The sequence below is a fragment of the Anoplolepis gracilipes genome, chromosome 16 (assembly GCF_047496725.1).
Source record: "Anoplolepis gracilipes chromosome 16, ASM4749672v1, whole genome shotgun sequence".
Lineage (NCBI taxonomy): Eukaryota > Metazoa > Arthropoda > Insecta > Hymenoptera > Formicidae > Anoplolepis > Anoplolepis gracilipes.
The window spans coordinates 3192420-3210526 of NC_132985.1; the positions used below are offsets into that span (position 1 = coordinate 3192420).

Genomic DNA, 18107 nt, shown 5'->3' on the forward strand with positions numbered 1-18107 from the left:
AACATCGAATGGAGATTTAAAAAAACCCGTAAATAATTTTTCGAAGCTCGAGGCGCACTCATCCCGATTACGTTCCATTAAATTTTTTGCTCAATGTACCTTTACAAGCGAGGCTAACAAAGAGAATCCAAAGTATCTAAAGATTTAATATGCATTACGAACGCGTAACAGCAATGAAATCGTACGTAATGCAAAAAACAGCTCGACAGAGAGAGGTGGTAAATTTTATGTATATCTCTGATGTTAGTTTAGTGGAAAAATCTTTCATAAAACTGACAAAGACACAACGGTACGATATTGCTGTTAGTCATCAGACAGATGCGAGAACCATTAATCTAATGCACACATGTCCTCCACAAATTTATTCCCAGGAGGAATATTTTTAGTCTACGTTGCGATAGACAGAAAAATCGCAGCGAGCAGAAAAAACTGCCCAACAGTTTAATACAGCAAAAAAAATTATTTTTCAGAGAAGCGCCAAAAAGTAAAATTCTCACCATCACGTTGATATATTTCGTGACGAAAATAAGACAACGGGATATATAGCGTGAACGAATAACGCGGATATCCGTGATGTTCCAACGCGAAATTTCGTGGCTAAATACGCGATATATGTATCGAATGATTTAAATGAAAATCGTGAAAATTATCGTAATTATTCCGCGCAATTAAATTCTCGCTCTCGAATAATCCACGAAGCTATAGGGTGATCGGGTTCAAGAATATAACAAAAGCGGTATTGATAATAATATCAAATGTGTATCTTACCATATGAATATGTATGATTCGAAATCGTATAAAATTTTATTATAACATAATAGGATAAAGGATATAATTTTTATTCAGAAATAATATTATTTTTCATGTCGTTTTTATCCAGCAAACATAAAATACAAGCTTACATAAATAATTTTCTAACTTGAATTCTCTATTAAAATGAATAACAGTGCGCCATTTTTTATTACTTCTTAGAATATATTTATAAGTTAAATTTAGAAAAAAAAAATCTCGTTAAAAAATATATATATCCGTATTTTTTTAATATAACGCTAATAGAACACGACATAAACGTAATTACATTAATAAAACTCTGTTGTTAAATTATTACACAAAAAATGTGTAATAATTGATACAGTTTATTTTATTCTCGAATGCAATGCAATCTCTAAAAATACAAGTTACGAAAGCGAAATCTTTTCCGTCACCCCACATAAATTCCACGCACTAAAATTCATCCACATCGACAACTAAAATTTTTCATGTTACGTGAAAGCAAGATATTATTTTAAAATGCCGTGCACACCATTCGCGATAAATATTAGCAATTTTGTGCCTAGTGTGGGAGCATTCGCAGACTCATTAACGCGGCTCGTGTTGTTAATCGCCGATAAAAGAGTAAATTGTCCTCTCAGCGATTTGCATTTTAAAAATAATGCCTCCGCGGTGCGCGCGTTTTGTCATCGTTACGACACCCAGTACCGATTTGCGTTAACGCATCATTAAATTTCCCAGGAAATAAAACCTGATAATATGCACGTAATTCAAAATATTTTCAAAACTAAAGAATAAAATTGTAAAAGTACATTTATTGAGGAAAAAAGAACACAAAAATAAAATGAATGAAGATTCGAGAATTAAATTCAAAGACAAAGACTCTAGAGAAATTTAGAATTTTAAGATACTAAACTATAGCAAAGAAGAAATATCACAATTGAAGGATCCAAGGAATAATTATTTATACAGAACCCGAGATTTTGAAATTGTAAAGGCTTTCGAGAACCGAGTACGTTTTCACGTTTTCATAAAATATCATAGAGATTCTTTCGACGTAGTCTAATTATCCCGAAAGAGAAAAAAGAAGTTTCCTATTCACGAAAAGACTCGATTAGACTTGTTAGACAGATATATGCGTATAATTGAGCAGTGCTCGAGTAAAGAAAAAAAATTCTCCGCGCGAATAGTTCAGACAACGATTCACTCGGTGTGAGACGTCAGTCAGATTCGGTTTGCACCAACGTCGGCGTGTGTTAAGCTGTCTTCGAGCCTGACAGTTAATGTCGGCAGGATGTCACGCGAGGCGAATAAAGCTCCTAGGAACCCCGTTTCTGTGAAAATTAACACGTCACGACTTCATCGCGTTTAATAGGATGCATCTAAACTCTATTCGCGGGAAGGTACAACGGTAATGACGATGACGATGTGTGTACGTCAAAATGCTCTAAAAGTCACGCAACCCTCTTCAATAAAAAAACTCGATTTAATATTATGCGGCTGTAATTACGATAGGATCTACTTGGTTCTATTCTTCGAGATCAATCACGCACTGATTATGCTTGAAAAAATATCATTTACATTTATACGTAAATTGTATAATCGCTTCTCGAAATATGAGGCATCAGAATCAAACTTGACAAATCTACTTTGCGAAAAGTATTTTAAGAAAGACAAAGTGTTGTGAATCTTTACAAAATAGATACAAAATGTATGTGTGTGTCATGTTTCGCTACGACGAATATTCTATTTTCGATCGCGTTTAAATACATCGCATTTTCTTCTCGCGCGCGTGACGCAATTTGTTTAATAAAAAGCCATGTTAGTGAAGCTACAAAAATAGCGTTGGCGTTGGTTAAGTTTTTCCCCACGCGAGGGGGGGAAAGATGCGGCTTATTCTGCTGATGGTCTACCACACAGCGGGTAGCTACCTTTCATTGAATCAAGGCAGGTTTCCTGTGGTTCATATTAAAGAATCGGAACTGTAGCCGCAACGATAGATCTTTCCGTACTGTTGGGAAAGAATAGGTGTCATAAGTATATATATCGCAGCTTGTGGACTTGCAAAATCTATCGTCGTGGATAGTAAACGTTCACGATAAGTTTCTACGGCACGAATCTCGACTTGCAAGATAAGATTCTAATCATCGATATATCTTAATATATTATGTTTAATTAATTTTTAATTACTTATATAATATAATTAATTAATATAATTTAATTAACTGTAATAAATAGGAATAAGAAAAACTTTTGCAAAAACTTTAAAGGCAAAAGATGTGCGTCATTTAAAATATCTAGAATTTATTTGAATATATTTTTTTTAACAATCTTGCGAGTCAAGATGGACTATTGCAGCTCGATATCGCGATATCGACACTGCATGTTATAAAAGGAACATGAGCGCGTCGTGACGAACACCTTATATACATATGTGTCAAATAAATGTGACGTATAATGTAGAGTAGGGACCGGGGCGGTCCATCAATCCTGTCTGCAAAATCTCACCAAAGTATCCTGAACTCGAATAATAAAAAACCCTCGTCATTTATACGTATACATGTATTATGATAGTATATTGAAGTATTAAAAAGAAAGTGTCAGAGAGTCAAACTTAAAAAGAAAGTGAAATGGGATGCAAAAAGAACAGAACAGAGAAGGGAAAAGTAACGCCAACAATGCAAAATAAGACCGTGCGACGGATTCTTGAGGGATGAAATATTAGTCGTATCTATAATTTTTGTTGTGTTGAACGTATTTGATTTTTATAACCTGCTTAGAGCCTACTCTCTAAAAGATGTGGAGAATAAACTATTATTGCATTCGCTTAGTAACAAGCTATATTCGGGAGATGATTATTGTCATATATGTGACTTTCTCCGTGACAGAGAAGTCTTTGATCAAAAAATGCACATAAAACTGCAAACAGTTTTATCTCTAATTATCAAATGGATGCTAAAACCGAGGGCACATTCGGGATTGTCATTGATAGCTAAAAATAGTCGATCTAAAACTAATGCATCCTTTTGCACTCGTTATACAAAAATATTAAATAGAACTATTATAGGAAATTATTAGATTCAAGATTTTAACGTTAAAATTTTACTGTAAAAGGATCAATGTAAGTATTACGATAAAGTTATCAAATCGTATGGGAAAAGGCAAGCTCACTTTTGATAATAAAACTACTCACTGCGCTGCAACAGCGCTACGCTCTATTTTTTAAGTCATCTGCGGGAAGAACGGTGAAGGTTCCAGGGCCAGAAGCGATCGCTACAAATTCAGCTCGTGCCTGGGCTTCCATACGACAGACTAGCCAGATAAATAATCAATTAGAATTACAGTAATGTAAATTGTTCGCTCGACTTGGGAATGATTTTTTGACAAAAGTTCAAATAGAACAATGTAGAAGTTTTGTAACTCCCTTATGTTAACAACTTTTAAGATTTTTGAAGGATTTGGAAATAAAATTTCATAAGATTTTCTGCTTTGGTCTCTATAATAGTGATGCATGCCATAATAGAGGAATGAGAAGATATAATTTTTAGAGATTTGCACGCGCGGGACTTAAAAATGTACAAATTAATTTGCACATGTTTTGCTAGGAAACGAAACTAACGTGACAAGGTAACTCGGATATCATTAATGTTACTTTGTAATAACATTTAGTAAAAAGCAAGAAACAATAAATTAAAAAAGAAGCATATTTATCGCGGAAGCGTCCTGAATACTTTGTCTTGTTAAGTAATCAAGCTCATAAAAAAGCTATTAAAAATATCGATTAAGTGCGAATTTGATCGTTAATCGAGTTATAAAAGCCTTTAATTAAATATTAATTAAATCAGTCGAGGGATCCATACCAAATTAAACTACTCTAATTTTCGCTTCTCCATGTTTCGCTGAAAATTGAAATAGATCACAGTCTGATAAGTTTGTGTTGTTTGCACAAACATTTTTCTCTATCTATATCTTTAATGACAGCAAATAAAAAAATTAAGATTTTTCAGGAAGTAATGAAAAAAAGCAAATGATAAAGGTAATAAGTATAAAACATGACATGAGAGGCTTGTTATTTGAGGAAGAGAAAACAATGGTTCTTCAAGTAAAATTAAAATTTTTAAGCTTAGCCATTCTTATATATGGCTTTACATATTTTAATTGACTTTAAATTGTAAAGGTTTGGGGGAAAACATTGTGATAGAAACTAGAAAATTCCATTTTCAATTGCACAGAGAGGGGACGAGGAGCTTATAATTACCTCTATGTATGTCACTAGCTAAAAAAATAATAAATGAATACAGCGGGATGAATAGATGAAATGTGTTACAGTAAAGCGCTACATGAGACTACGAAGCAGATTCGGAAAGGTTAGAAGCATTTCGTCACATGGTCTTCATAGTCCCCCATACAATTGCTCCCATCTAAACGGAAAATTAATAGCACAATTATCATCGTAATAAAAACAATGATATCTATGTAACTCATCCGCGAGATACTTCATTACTAATGCAATTTATATGACACCTATTTAAGATTATTGCACGCTGACCTGTGAAAAGAGCGTCATATTCGACGTAAATAAAGTATAGACGTCACAACGTCTCATTAGACTTAATATCTAGTTATGTTCGCAATTCGCTATATAAATAGCTAAAAATCAACGCTAATTATCTTATTGACGTCATTGACAATCATTTTTATAAAAGACATCTTTTTATACCTAAAAATGATGTTAAATGTTTTTGTCTTATAGACTATCAATCGTACGTTATTTCTCGTAAACTGCAATATGCTGATAAATATTATAAATCTTTTCAATGCACTTTGTTGTGTACTTACTCCTGTCAATGTTGCGTTGTAGATGCGCAGCTACGCGATGTCTAGCATCATTGAACTCCAGATGCAACCCAAGTCGCAATAACGTTGGATTTTGTTCTACCAATTGTGTGATCTCCATCTCGATCTTGTTACCCAATACTTGCGACCTCTGAAAGATAATGTTAAGAAATATTAAGATTTTTTGGTCGTTATTTTGGTCACAGGATTTCTGACATAATTTTACAATGATCTACCTGGTTCGAACATCGAAATTCTTCGATGGATTTTGTTTTAAGAAGAGATCTGATCAGCCTTACTATCACAGGTGGACTTATGAAATTTGTCTCCACGCTGAAAAGAAATTTTAATATTAAAACAATGAGAAGTTAGTAGTACGTGGACTTCTTACGCAAGAATATATAAAATGCGCACTTGAGCACTTTGAGTGTCGAATTCTTTTCTAAAGCATCGGCCAATCGTTGTGCGGTCTTGTCGTTGAGTCCAACGTTAGTTAAACTTAGTGATTCAAGATGTGTGTTCATTTCCAACCCTTCAAATAACTGTATGAATTTTTCATCCGAAATATTCTGCAACAAAACATTACCAACTCAGAATAAAATATGTCATTCTCTTTGCAAATATAGCCAATTACTGTTATTTACTTTAATATTGTTCCAATTTAAGTCAGTCAGAGTGGAATCATCATCTCGCACTTGTTTAATAGTGGCATCGACATCCGTATCATTGGGCGGTTCCATCGGATAGACTTTCGGTTGACTAGCTTTCGTCACTCCATCCCAGCCGAGTCCGACCGGTTGTCCAGAATTCAGTAAAGACGCGTGATATTGATCTTGATTCATCATGGAATGGAATCCGAGAATAGCTAAAAAAAAGAGATAATTTTACAACAATTGCTTATCTTTCAATTCTAATATAATAGACTCTCAGAAATGATCAATCTTACCAGCAAGATCAATGATTTCTTCTTGGGTGGCAGTCGAAAGTGCTTGTTCATATTCTTCCCCAAGATCTATCGCGATTTGTTCCTCTGCTTCCTTTTCTTTTACGCTCTCTTGTGGCGGAGGTATCCACTGAAACCATACAATAATAATTAATACAAATATTGGTGGAAAACTTTACACTGATTTTTCACACATCTTATCTTTTACAATTTTAGGCTTTAGATCTCTCTGTATAAAACTTACAATAATTTAATACTAAATTATTGTAAGTTATGCTATTAATTCTAAATATCATATCATCTTTTAAACAATAGAGGAAACTACTTTTCTAATTTGTGTACTCACTTTTTTTCCTCTAATTACACCAGGTACATATGGTTTTAATTCTGGAATATCAGGTGTCTCTAGAGCTTGCTTGTTGATATGTTCAATAAGTTTCTTTCGATTCAGTGGCCCTGTAGGACTCTTGTTGCATTCGTAACTGCAACGCTGCGAAGGTGGCATAAAGCTGTCCTATAAACATAATTTAAATTCAGTCATTTTCAAAAAACAATGATAAAAAATAAACAAAATTATTAATTATTTAAATAAACAAGCACACTTACATCAGGATCCACTTCCTTGGCTAGTATATTTAGTTCCTCTGGCGTGAGTTCTGCCAACAATTGATCCACGTCAATGTCATCATACTCGCTCAGGTCCTTGCCATACAGCTTGGCTGCTGTCGTCATGGTGGTTGTTTTGGTTGAAGAGGAAGTCTGTGAATTCCATGATCGTTCGTCAACAACCGAATGTTTTCTCGACATTTTATAAAATTCTATAATATACAGTCAAGTGCAAAGTTCCTCGTGTACGTCAATAAGCTCCAATATATTATGCAAGAGCGTTCAATTACGATAAAGGTTTATCTCTACTGTATTAAGATTATATAATCACGTCAAAAAAATGCATCTACAGCCTCGCTACAAAAACAAAGATGGAAAAGCGTCGTGCGTTATTGACGTTTCCGGCTAATTATCGCGGCGCCCGCCTGTCGTGCTGGATCAATTATTCAAAGGGCGCATCGATCGTGGGGGAGAAAAAAAAAAAGATGTCGATACGAGGCGCGTCGAGGAAGACTGACTAACGACACGACCGACTTCTTTTATCACGGAAGCGTTATCACCAAGTGCCCGACAGACCGTACGTTCGCGATCGACTGATTCGATCGCATCGATCATATGACACGTTTAAATTCGGCGAGCGTCCAACGCGGCTGATGCTCTCTGACCCAGATAATTCGGGATCGATTTTCATTGACAACTAGCATGCCAAATCGGTGACGATAAGCAAAGCGAAATAACCGACAACCGCAGCCACCGCCCGGCTGAAACGGACGGGCCCCCCCCACCCCCTTCATTGGGACTCACTCGATGATGATGATGATGATGATGATGACAGGACGCGACCTTGGGTCGGTGCGTGCCGTCACCGGCTGCGAACTTAGAGATTTAAGAGTCCGGTTTGAGAAAAACGTCTGTTCCAAATCTTCGAACACAATATCACTACACGATGACGTACGGACGCGCGCGATTCACTGACCAGCCCACCAGATCGCGACAGCGCCCCTTTAACGCCGACAATGCGATAATGCGATTGCGTGAAGATCGAGTCGATTACGCGCCCGATGTGACTTGTCCAGATTAAGAGATTTTTTTTTTCAAAAATGATTCGCAATCGGTTCTCACTCTCGGTATAGGTTGAATCAAGGATAGCCGGAAGTGCAGTCTTATCTTTTATGCGATTATTATGATGCGGCACGATTGACGCGACTTTGATGTTGTGCGTCGCTTGGACGACTATACATGCGATGCTCTGCAAGGTGTTAGGTCGAATGGAGTATACGTCAACGAGAAGGCGGGAAATTCAAATCGAAACGCGTTAAATACGAGAGATGTATTTGTTCTGAAAATAATATAGGATATTTAATATTGATATGAGAATATGATAGACAAACATGAATATATGCACTATTTATCTTTTATATTACAAATAAATTATAAATTATTTAATTTTTATATTATACATATAAATATTGTGTATATATATAATTTATATATAAATTGATATATAAATACATACATATATACATAATATATAAATTTTATATATATATAAAATATTATTTGTATTTATATTTAGATAATTATTATTTATTAGAATATTTATAAAAAAAAATACACGTAACTTTTTTAATACAGTCTCTCTCTCTCTCTCTATATATATATATATATATATATATATATATAAAGCATGCAGAGAAACTGTCAAATATTTTTAAATTAGAATATATGTCGAGTTCTTCATCGTATGGAAATTAAAATTTATATATATATATTTCTTTTTATTTTCATATGATAAAGAACTCGACAAATATTCTAGACTAAAATTACTTTACAATTCTTCTGACGTTAGCTTGTGTGTGTATTTCTTCAGAGACACCAGAAGATTATTAGCATAAGCCCCGCAAAAAACTATCAGTTGTTCCTGATTATAAGTTCAATATTAATATCTATAATAATCTTTAATTCCGGTTTAGATCTTTAAATTTTTATTTTAAAAATATCATACGTTATTTTCAATAATTCATCAAAGATAATATTAACATGACGTTGCACTATATAGAATCAAATCGTCCTTGATTAGAGCCTCTCACTTCTTCTAGCAAAAGATTTTCTGCAACGCGATTACCCTTTCTATTAAATTATCCTTACGACACTTTTAATACTAGAGCTAGCTTGAATATATGATTACATTAGATACTACGGAATTATAACAATACAAAATATAACTATATCGAGGACAAGGTTTTCAACTTCATATTAACATGTAGTCGCATTCTTGTTACGTTCTCTTGTTACTTGCTATTTTTTAAAAATGAAAAATGCATTTTGGTAGCCAATTTCTTACGCATCCCTCTATCACAATTTCAATTCTAGTATTGCTATGAATATATTTATCATTCTCATCAGCACATGTTTGGTTTAAAATGCACTGTTCATCGCTTAATTTTTTTTTATATTCAAGGTACATCGGGAGTCGGTACAAATTTATCCACGTGTACATCCGGTAACGCGTAAAATCATGCGTACGAGTCATCCGCATATTAATCGAGGCCCAGAGTCCTCGTTTTACGATTGACCGTGAAACCAGCACGTGAATGCAAGTTGCCAAAACCGGCAATTCCCCTTCTTTCCGCCGTTTCTCCTTCTTTTTCCCCGCAGCCTATTCCTCCTGCTTCTACTTCGATCACGTAATCCACGGAATCCCGACATTGACATAATCGATCTTGAAGCCGCTCAAGGTCACCGTAAGACTAAGACTTTTCGAGAAGGTGAACTGATATCAGAGCAGGAAAAGTTGGGCGAAGAAAGGGGAGGAAGGGGATGAAAAGGGGACTGATACGCGCATCGATGAGCCATCTCGAGGAAGACGCAGCGAGGATCGCCAGCCCCATCGACGGTCCGGATCAGAGTGCCGTCCGTCGCGCGGTTAGTGGCGGCGACAGCCCTCAAAAATAGCTGAGGCTTCCTCGCTGAGACTGGCACCCTCCCAACGGGCTATACTTGGACATACCCGCGCACACGATTATTTATAGTGAGCGCGAAAGCGCGGCCACTGGCCTTCTTATGAACTAACCAGCCACGACGACCAGCCGAAGAGACATTCCGCCGCCCGTGACCTAGGCCCGCATTAATAACGACACCACCCTTGCCTTGCCATGCCTTTCGACCGCGACGAGAAACTTAGCACTTTGCACTCGTCCGACATGGTCCGACACTTTTTTTCTCTTTCTCCTTTCGCGATTCCAAATACTCGCTGAAAAAAATCTTCTTTCAAGCTGATGATTCTCTTTCAACTTGCTAGCTGAGGAACAATAAGAGATTCCTTCATTAATAATCGCTCTAAGATTCAGAATTTTGTTTCTGTTGGTTTTTCATGTTTAAATATGCAATGACGAAGCTTGCGAGATAATAATTGTTCGAGCGAAAAATAATGCAGCATATGAACAATAGGAAACTTGAAAAGAAGATGGAACTATTTAAGATGCACTGTCCAATTTGAATGATACTAAAAATATATCACCTTTCACACGAGACACCGGACGTGGTTCCTTGTTTTCCTCGCTGGGATCTAAAGGAGACCAGACGACTATCATAAAAAAAAGTCAGAGATATTAAAGTCACCGATGATATCGCATCTGTCCGAGATATTTTTATTCAAATTTCCAAAGTATAGATATATTTTCAAGGTAATATTTAAAGACTGAAACGTACTGCGGAATACAAACTATTTTGCATCAACGTCGCTAAAGACAGAGGTGACAGAGGTTTGAACAATTATTTTCCAGCCACCTGTAATAATTTTATTCGATTTCTCTAAAATTTCTGAGATCGCAAGTTTTTTTATTCATAGACTTTCCAGAGCAAAACCTACAAATTCGTTTCCTACAATTTACGAAGCGAAGCAATAGAAAACGCAACCAAGTTTTTTCCTTTCAGCTGACGGGAAAGCGAGTCACTCACGCATCTCGCTCGTTCGCGAACAGATTGAATAGCGACACGTCCAAGGCTAATTTTTTCTAACGGCACTTAATCGTCCAGCAGATGCGAGAAGTGAGAGCTATATCTGCATCATCGAACATATAACGATAACTTTCGCGATACATCTCTAGTATTTTTGATTCCTTGTTTTGCTTAACAAGTAGCTGTCTCAATTTTACTCGAAAGGAAAAAAAATTCATCGACAAGATTATTAAAAGGTAAGAATACGAGAAGAAAAAGTTCAGCGATGTTAGAAAAAAAATAAGGATTTAATATAAATATGTCATTGATTAATTTAATTCTCAACTACCGACATAAAAATTCGCATTTTAGTGCACTATCTTAGTTCGCCGAGCGCCGTTTTCTTCTGCTCGACTTTGTCCAACGCGTGATACTTGGAACATGCATGAATCAAGCAATCTTTAAGGTTCGTTTGTGGCGTAACGGTCGTTAAACATCGTTTTATACGGCGTAACGTACCGCCACAACGGTGGTTCCACAACGTTATACTACTAGTATATTTATGCGCGCGTCTGGCATCTGGCGAACAGTACCGTGAGAGACATTGTTCAATGACCTGAAGCAGTCTCGTTCGACGAGCAGATCCATAATCGATATAGCGTTAATTATTCCGCCAACAGTCGCGTTTCGTTTTCGATCGCATATGACTTTTCAATCAGTGCGCATGATTAATTAGCTCTCGGAGAGTATCTAATCACAGCGCGTTGTAATTAAACGTAACTGTACTAATAACCGTCACAGATCTCGTAAATTTCAGCTAGCCGCGCGATCGCAACGTAAATTACAGACGGACGATTTATCTGGCACGTTTACACGAACTTTACGATCGTTGGCGACGAAACACGTGCGTTACGCAATTTCGTTCCTGCGATTCATCAAGCCGTCCTAATCGATAATCCGTACTTTCACCGCATCTTTCCTATTATATCGAATTATTTTTTTCCGCCGACATACAGATTATTTGAATTCGATCTGGCTCCTCGATCCGATCCATTCCCTCCCCTCTCTCTCCCTCTTCCTGATCTTCCCTCTGTGTACAAACAGATTCCTTTTGGCAACGCGCCAGGTACCCGGTGAGAATTGATAAAATCGCGATCTTGGAAAGGTCTCGCAATCGTGAAAGTATATCGATATATAAGCCTCGTGATCTGGGTTATCGTGTTAGCTCTTCAGTTAGTCGGCGACAAAACTGGGCGGATGTGAAACTCTAGTTAGTAATTAGATCGTCGCACGCCTGTAAATTAAAAATGACTTTTAAAGCCATCAAAATAAATGAAATACAGATTTACTTGATATATATAGTATACAAATATATCTATATATGTATATCATTTAATATTGGAGTTAAATTAGGATTGACTTGTGTGATTTAATCGAAAGATGAGATTAAATTAAGTGCGTACAAGTATCAGATAAGCATTAACCCGGAAATATAAATTATAACGGCGTAAAGGAACTTTAAGAGAGCAATATATCCTTTAAACGCTAGAGAGACTTGTATAAATAAATAAATAAATATAATATACTTTTATCGCGATTCTTAGATACTAATATTCTCTTTGCAAAAAGAAAATATTAGCTGTCCGATTCGCATTCGACACGTGCTTATTATTCTGAAATTGCCGATTTCCGTTTTTAATAGGAATAACGCACATGTATCAATTTGTAGCTTCATCCACTGTAACGTCTGACAGATCGCGTGAATATTCATCAACAGTACTTTGATTTCGATTTCCTGGTGAAAATCCTCCCCCTGCAATATTTATTAACGACGGCGACGAAGCGTCAAAATTTTGTAATACGTCTTACAAATCAATGGATCGATTCAATGAATGAATTCGTCGACAAGGGCTTGCGACGACTGAAATGACATATTCATGATAGATCAGCGATTGCGAAATCCATCATTTCCAGTTATTATTTTCGAAATTTGTAATTGTGTATGTGTGTACGCGACACGTATTATATAATTTGCATAAAAAACACTACGTTATGTATTATCGTTAAATTTGTGGAGCTTTAACTCCCTCTAAAAACACTGTAAAAATCTAACGCGAATCACTTTATCAAGTACAATTTTCTTCTCTGTACAATTTTAATTTTTAGTCCTCGAAAAAAGGTTTCTTGAAATAATAAGAATAAAAGAGATTTTTAATGTCTAGTAAATTAAGAATAGTCTACAAATAAATGTATATTCTATTGAATCAAAATATGTTGTTGTAGGTAACTATTATTATAGACATTCGTGCAATACATGGAGCAAATCAATTTTGGCAAAAAGAATTTGCAGTTTGTTAGATCAAGGTCTGTGTATGATTAGCCAACGCAGATATTTGGCCGAACAATCGAGCGCGGTCGCGATATTATACCATTTCAATTACTAGAATAATTGAGCGTCTAGGCATCGCCAATATGCGCAGCAAACTGATCAAATATTCGCCAGTTGTTAATTAGTGGCACTCGATCATTTTCTCCAAATACCGAATAAGCAAAATATACGCATTATCCGAATAATCGCTATTTGCCTACAACCACAATGGACTGCACAGCATCACCGGAATCGAGATATACGAAATTATTCGACAATTATGCGAAAAAAATTCACAAAAATATCTCCCATATTTAATGCGAAATATTTTCACCATTAAATTGACGCGTATTTCATAAAAACATATAAATAATTTTGAAAAGCAATATATTCTTGTTACAAATTTTCGATTCTTAGACGTTTTAAATCTCGAATGCGATAAAATCAAGTCCTTAAATGAGGTAAGACGTCATACGCGTGCAATTAAGTTAATTGTTGTTGCGAGAAATCGCATTGCCATAACAGTTCATCGCGAAGAGCCAATTTCAACGATTACCGTAAATAAAGCCGTACTTACGCAACGAAGACCGCAGGAATGAGCGATCTGTAAGATAATCACGTGACGCACAGGCACAGGTTCGCGAAGAGACCGACAAAGCAAGCGAGACTGGATTTACGGTAACGTTCGCTCAGGTGAGACGAGTAAGGAGCGTAACGTCGGACGTCGTAAGCCAAGACAAGAGTCGCCTGAAGCTGAAGCGCTACTAAACAACTGATTGTGAGTTTTATATGCTGGAACCTCGATGAGAGGTGCCGGGTATACACTGTACACTGTACAGCGTACGAGCATTGTGTACGAGCGAAGTCTACGAACCGGCGGCGATTGCGTTCAAAACGACTTTCACTTCGAGGCCCTCGGGCCCTGATTCCGTAAAAGAAGGCTCCAGTTTTTCTCAGAAGTTTTCGAGATTACTAGTGATGACGTCAATGGAAATTAATTCCTGTTTACAGTTTTCTTTTTTATACCAGTACCCATGTGATTTTCCTGCCGACTCGTGAAAATTTCAATTTTTTTGAAAGATGTATATGCTCAACAAATAAGAGATGTCAAACGACATAAATATAAAGAGTACTCGATCAAGAATATAAAAATTTTCAGGGAAAAAAATTATCAAAATATATAATTATTTGAAAAGATAAAGCTTCATGAACAGATATAATTAAACAGCGAATCATTATAAACGTTAATTGTTCATCTATAATGAAATCTTCGTATAAGAGTTTATAATGCGGCCAAATGCTTTATTCATCTTCTTTTGCAAGTGAAGCAAGATATCATCTGACGTTTGATAAATTTATTAGCTTGCTCAAATGGCATTTTCATCTCTCTGTAGCGGTCCCTTGTCCGAGTAAACAACCTATTGCTGTTTAAGATCAGCGTGATATCATCTGACGGACTCGCCGGATGACCTCATCGCACCTACATATCAACCGTTAGGTAGAAATGCAACCGAGAATATCGCTGCTCTTCTGGAGAATTTTTCATAAAATTCCCGTAAGTTTGAATAATAAAAGATATCGTTCGAATATGTATAATTTATAACATATAATATTCTGCAACTTACAACATACAACATATGATCATAGTCATTCAATTCCCAGAACTATACAAATATCTATGAGCCACCATAAAGCCAATATCGTAAAAGAATCTAATGGGCGTGCTAATCTCTTTTGAACGTCTTTATGATGTCTTTTGAACTTTCACGTTGTTTAGAAATCAACAGCATTCGAATGCCACAATACACGAAATTATGTTAATCCACGCAACCTATTATCCTAAGTCAGCTCAAGAGAATTTTTATTTTATAATTTCAACACAGTTTAATGATGTTTTTTTTTGTTTTTTGTATAATTATAGGATATTTTATGCTTTAAATATTTCTAAAAAAAGTTTGAGCAAACAAAAGCTACAAATTTACTGGGAAAAATTGTACAATATTACTTGCGGAATAATATTTGTCCATGATAATATTTAAAAAAATTAAACTAGAGTAATAGCTCTAAAGTAAAAAACACGAAAAACAAACAAACAAAAAATAATCTTTTACTATAAAAAACGTTACGGGACAAGTATTCCGTACCTTTTATAAAAATGGAAACCCTTTGCCTCGTAAAATACAACGTCTCGAAAATAATGAGGGAAAATATAAACTCTGGAGAGAAAGACCACGGGTTTTTGATCTTAGAACCGCGGAAAGACGGCAAGACCCATCGTTACTCTTTGCCACGCATCACTGATTTACAAAAATACGACTACGACGGAACGTCTCTATTTCGAATCCCGATCGATTTATCGATGTATTTCGAGAGCGTGGTCGACCTTGATCGATAACGCCTACACTTCCGCGCTCGTGTATCTGTGTTTGCTCCATTTCTTTATTGATCAATCCTCTCGCGATGAGCGACGAGACGATCGCGACGATCTCTCCCGTATCTCGCTTTCAAACGTTATTTTACAAATTCAGCTCGCACGCGCACGTATGACGCATGAGATTGTTGTCTGATGTATTCGAGGATGGATAAATACTCGGGTCTACGAATAAATAGACATCGACGATGATCGACGTCGATCGACGTCGGTGGCAAACAGAGAGAAAAGATGGTTATTAATCTTGACGCGCGTAATCGATCGGAAACACCGGTGATGAGACACCATCGATGGGGTCATTGACACGACGCGAGTTATACCCGGTGTATATTGTTTCTCCGCTTAAGTAATTGCGTATGTCAATGCGACCTAAGTTTAGCAGTTAAAACTGTCTGGTGCATCTCTGTTGCATCGCTATTGCACGCGCGAATCGATCACGAATAAAGAGAAACAATGTGCATCGCATATTTCGGGACGATTTATGCATTTCCGCTCTGTTTGGCCCAATTCTTTCGATTTATGCCACGTGGATATTAAACTGACAAGTACGATCCACGGCCGAATGCGCAAACCTGTTACTGGAATCGTAAAATATTCTTTTACACTCCAGAAGCTATCTGTGCTCTTCTTCATACTTAAACGAAATAAAAGAAATACGATTTAAAAGAAATGTGACCTTAATTCTTGATGATTAAACAGTTATGATTAAAATCCCTATTGAGGAAGAATTCTATTTTACGAATGATATATCAAACTCGAGAATAATTCAACGCTTCTACGCAATCATCCGTCTTCATTCGTGGAGTCATTAGCATAACAACGCTTCTTTGTCCCTTCGACATAATCCCTCGTTTAAGAGCCCTTTGTTTAGTCACGATCGGATGATCACAGCTTATGATGATCCGGACACGCGTGGGAAGCCCGACAATAACTGATGAAAATGTCAGCTCGCCATGTACGTACACTTATGCACGATGTAGCATGCATATGTGATGCGATAATGACAGTCGCCCCCGCGTCGTACATAATCGAGCGATTTACGTATTCGAAGATAGTCCCGAGGCGAAAAGAAATCCGCGACATTTACGGCAACAGTTGTTACGCAATCGACGATGCTTCGCGTTGTCGATTTAATTCAAAGGCGATTCGTAAATACACCGAGGCTAATGCTACGACGATTTACGTCAAGTGCGAACGTAAATATCACAATGTGATCGCACGAGAAATACATCGACGTAATAGAGAAAAGCCGGTCATTGAGATTGTGGCGAATCTAAACTGTCTGACAGCCCGAGATGAGAACAATGGTTTATCCTGAGCATCGCTTTCATTTTTCTTAAAAAAAAAAAAAAAAAAAAAAAGAAAATTCCGCTGCACTTTTCTTCTGCCTAATTACCCGCAAGATCACTCCGTTCGCACGATTAAAGCCGATTGTTCGTTGCAATATTTTTGTAACACACTTTCTAGCACGGAGAGATCTCGTTTTATGTACCGGAGATGATATACCGCGATATGAATGTACTAAGCAAATTTTCGTGCACCATAAAACGTGTCGTGTACAAATATATCCAAGGATGGAGACTTTCTCTCTCCTTAAGAGTCATTATCTTGTACGAAGTATTTCCGTAATTTCCAGCAATTTACGCATTCCAAGAACGTGAAATTGGTAGCAACCACATGTTTGATTACTTATTTTCAGTCGAATCAATCTACAAAAAGTCGCTTGCTCTCGTAGAATTTTAAAGTTGTTAAACATAAATCGATATGATTTGATTCAATTGATTTGAGTTTTGGGAAAATATATAATAGAAAAGTAAGATACACTTTTTAAAAAAATTTGTTGCATGAGATATTAAGCTTAAGATTGTCGACAATTTTGTAAAAGAGAAAAACAAGAATTCTATGCTTCAAAAACTCACATATTTTTCGAGTTATTCCGAGCTCGGTGCAAAGTGCAACGGAAACAATTTCGCGTGAACCGCTTTGAATAAATCATTCTCGTTTGGGGTGAGAGTTTTTCCCTACTGAATGTGCCTAAGCATCTGGTTCTCTTTATGTTTCATCCGGTAAGGTAAATATTTTTATTAGCAAATTCGTGATTTGCACAAAAATTGAACAGCAAACAGAAAAAAGACACACGTGTCATTCAATCGCCACGCTTGCCGAACAAAGTTCAAGGTTCGTTCTTTTTATTAACGACGGCAGACGCGGAT

At 36.3% G+C, this 18107-nt stretch overlaps 1 protein-coding gene across 17 annotated transcripts in view; it reads right to left on the bottom strand.

Annotated features, from left to right (window-relative positions):
- The window catches only part of Tmod (tropomodulin), a 49948-nt gene that overhangs the window by 14881 nt on the left and 16960 nt on the right, over positions 1-18107 (bottom strand). For 5 of the 17 annotated variants that reach the window (XR_012048278.1, XM_072908603.1, XM_072908602.1 and 2 more), the window contains 8 exons: positions 7157-7309; positions 6897-7064; positions 6554-6680; positions 6252-6472; positions 6022-6176; positions 5844-5940; positions 5611-5758; positions 3965-4083 (listed from right to left, as the gene is read on the bottom strand). Coding sequence is in view for 14 of the 17 variants with exons in the window: in XM_072908603.1 (XP_072764704.1) it covers positions 3980-4083; positions 5611-5758; positions 5844-5940; positions 6022-6176; positions 6252-6472; positions 6554-6680; positions 6897-7064; positions 7157-7309 (1173 nt within the window). In the remaining 3 variants the exon portion in view is untranslated. The other 12 variants (XM_072908605.1, XM_072908607.1, XM_072908612.1 and 9 more) reach the window with 6 other exon arrangements.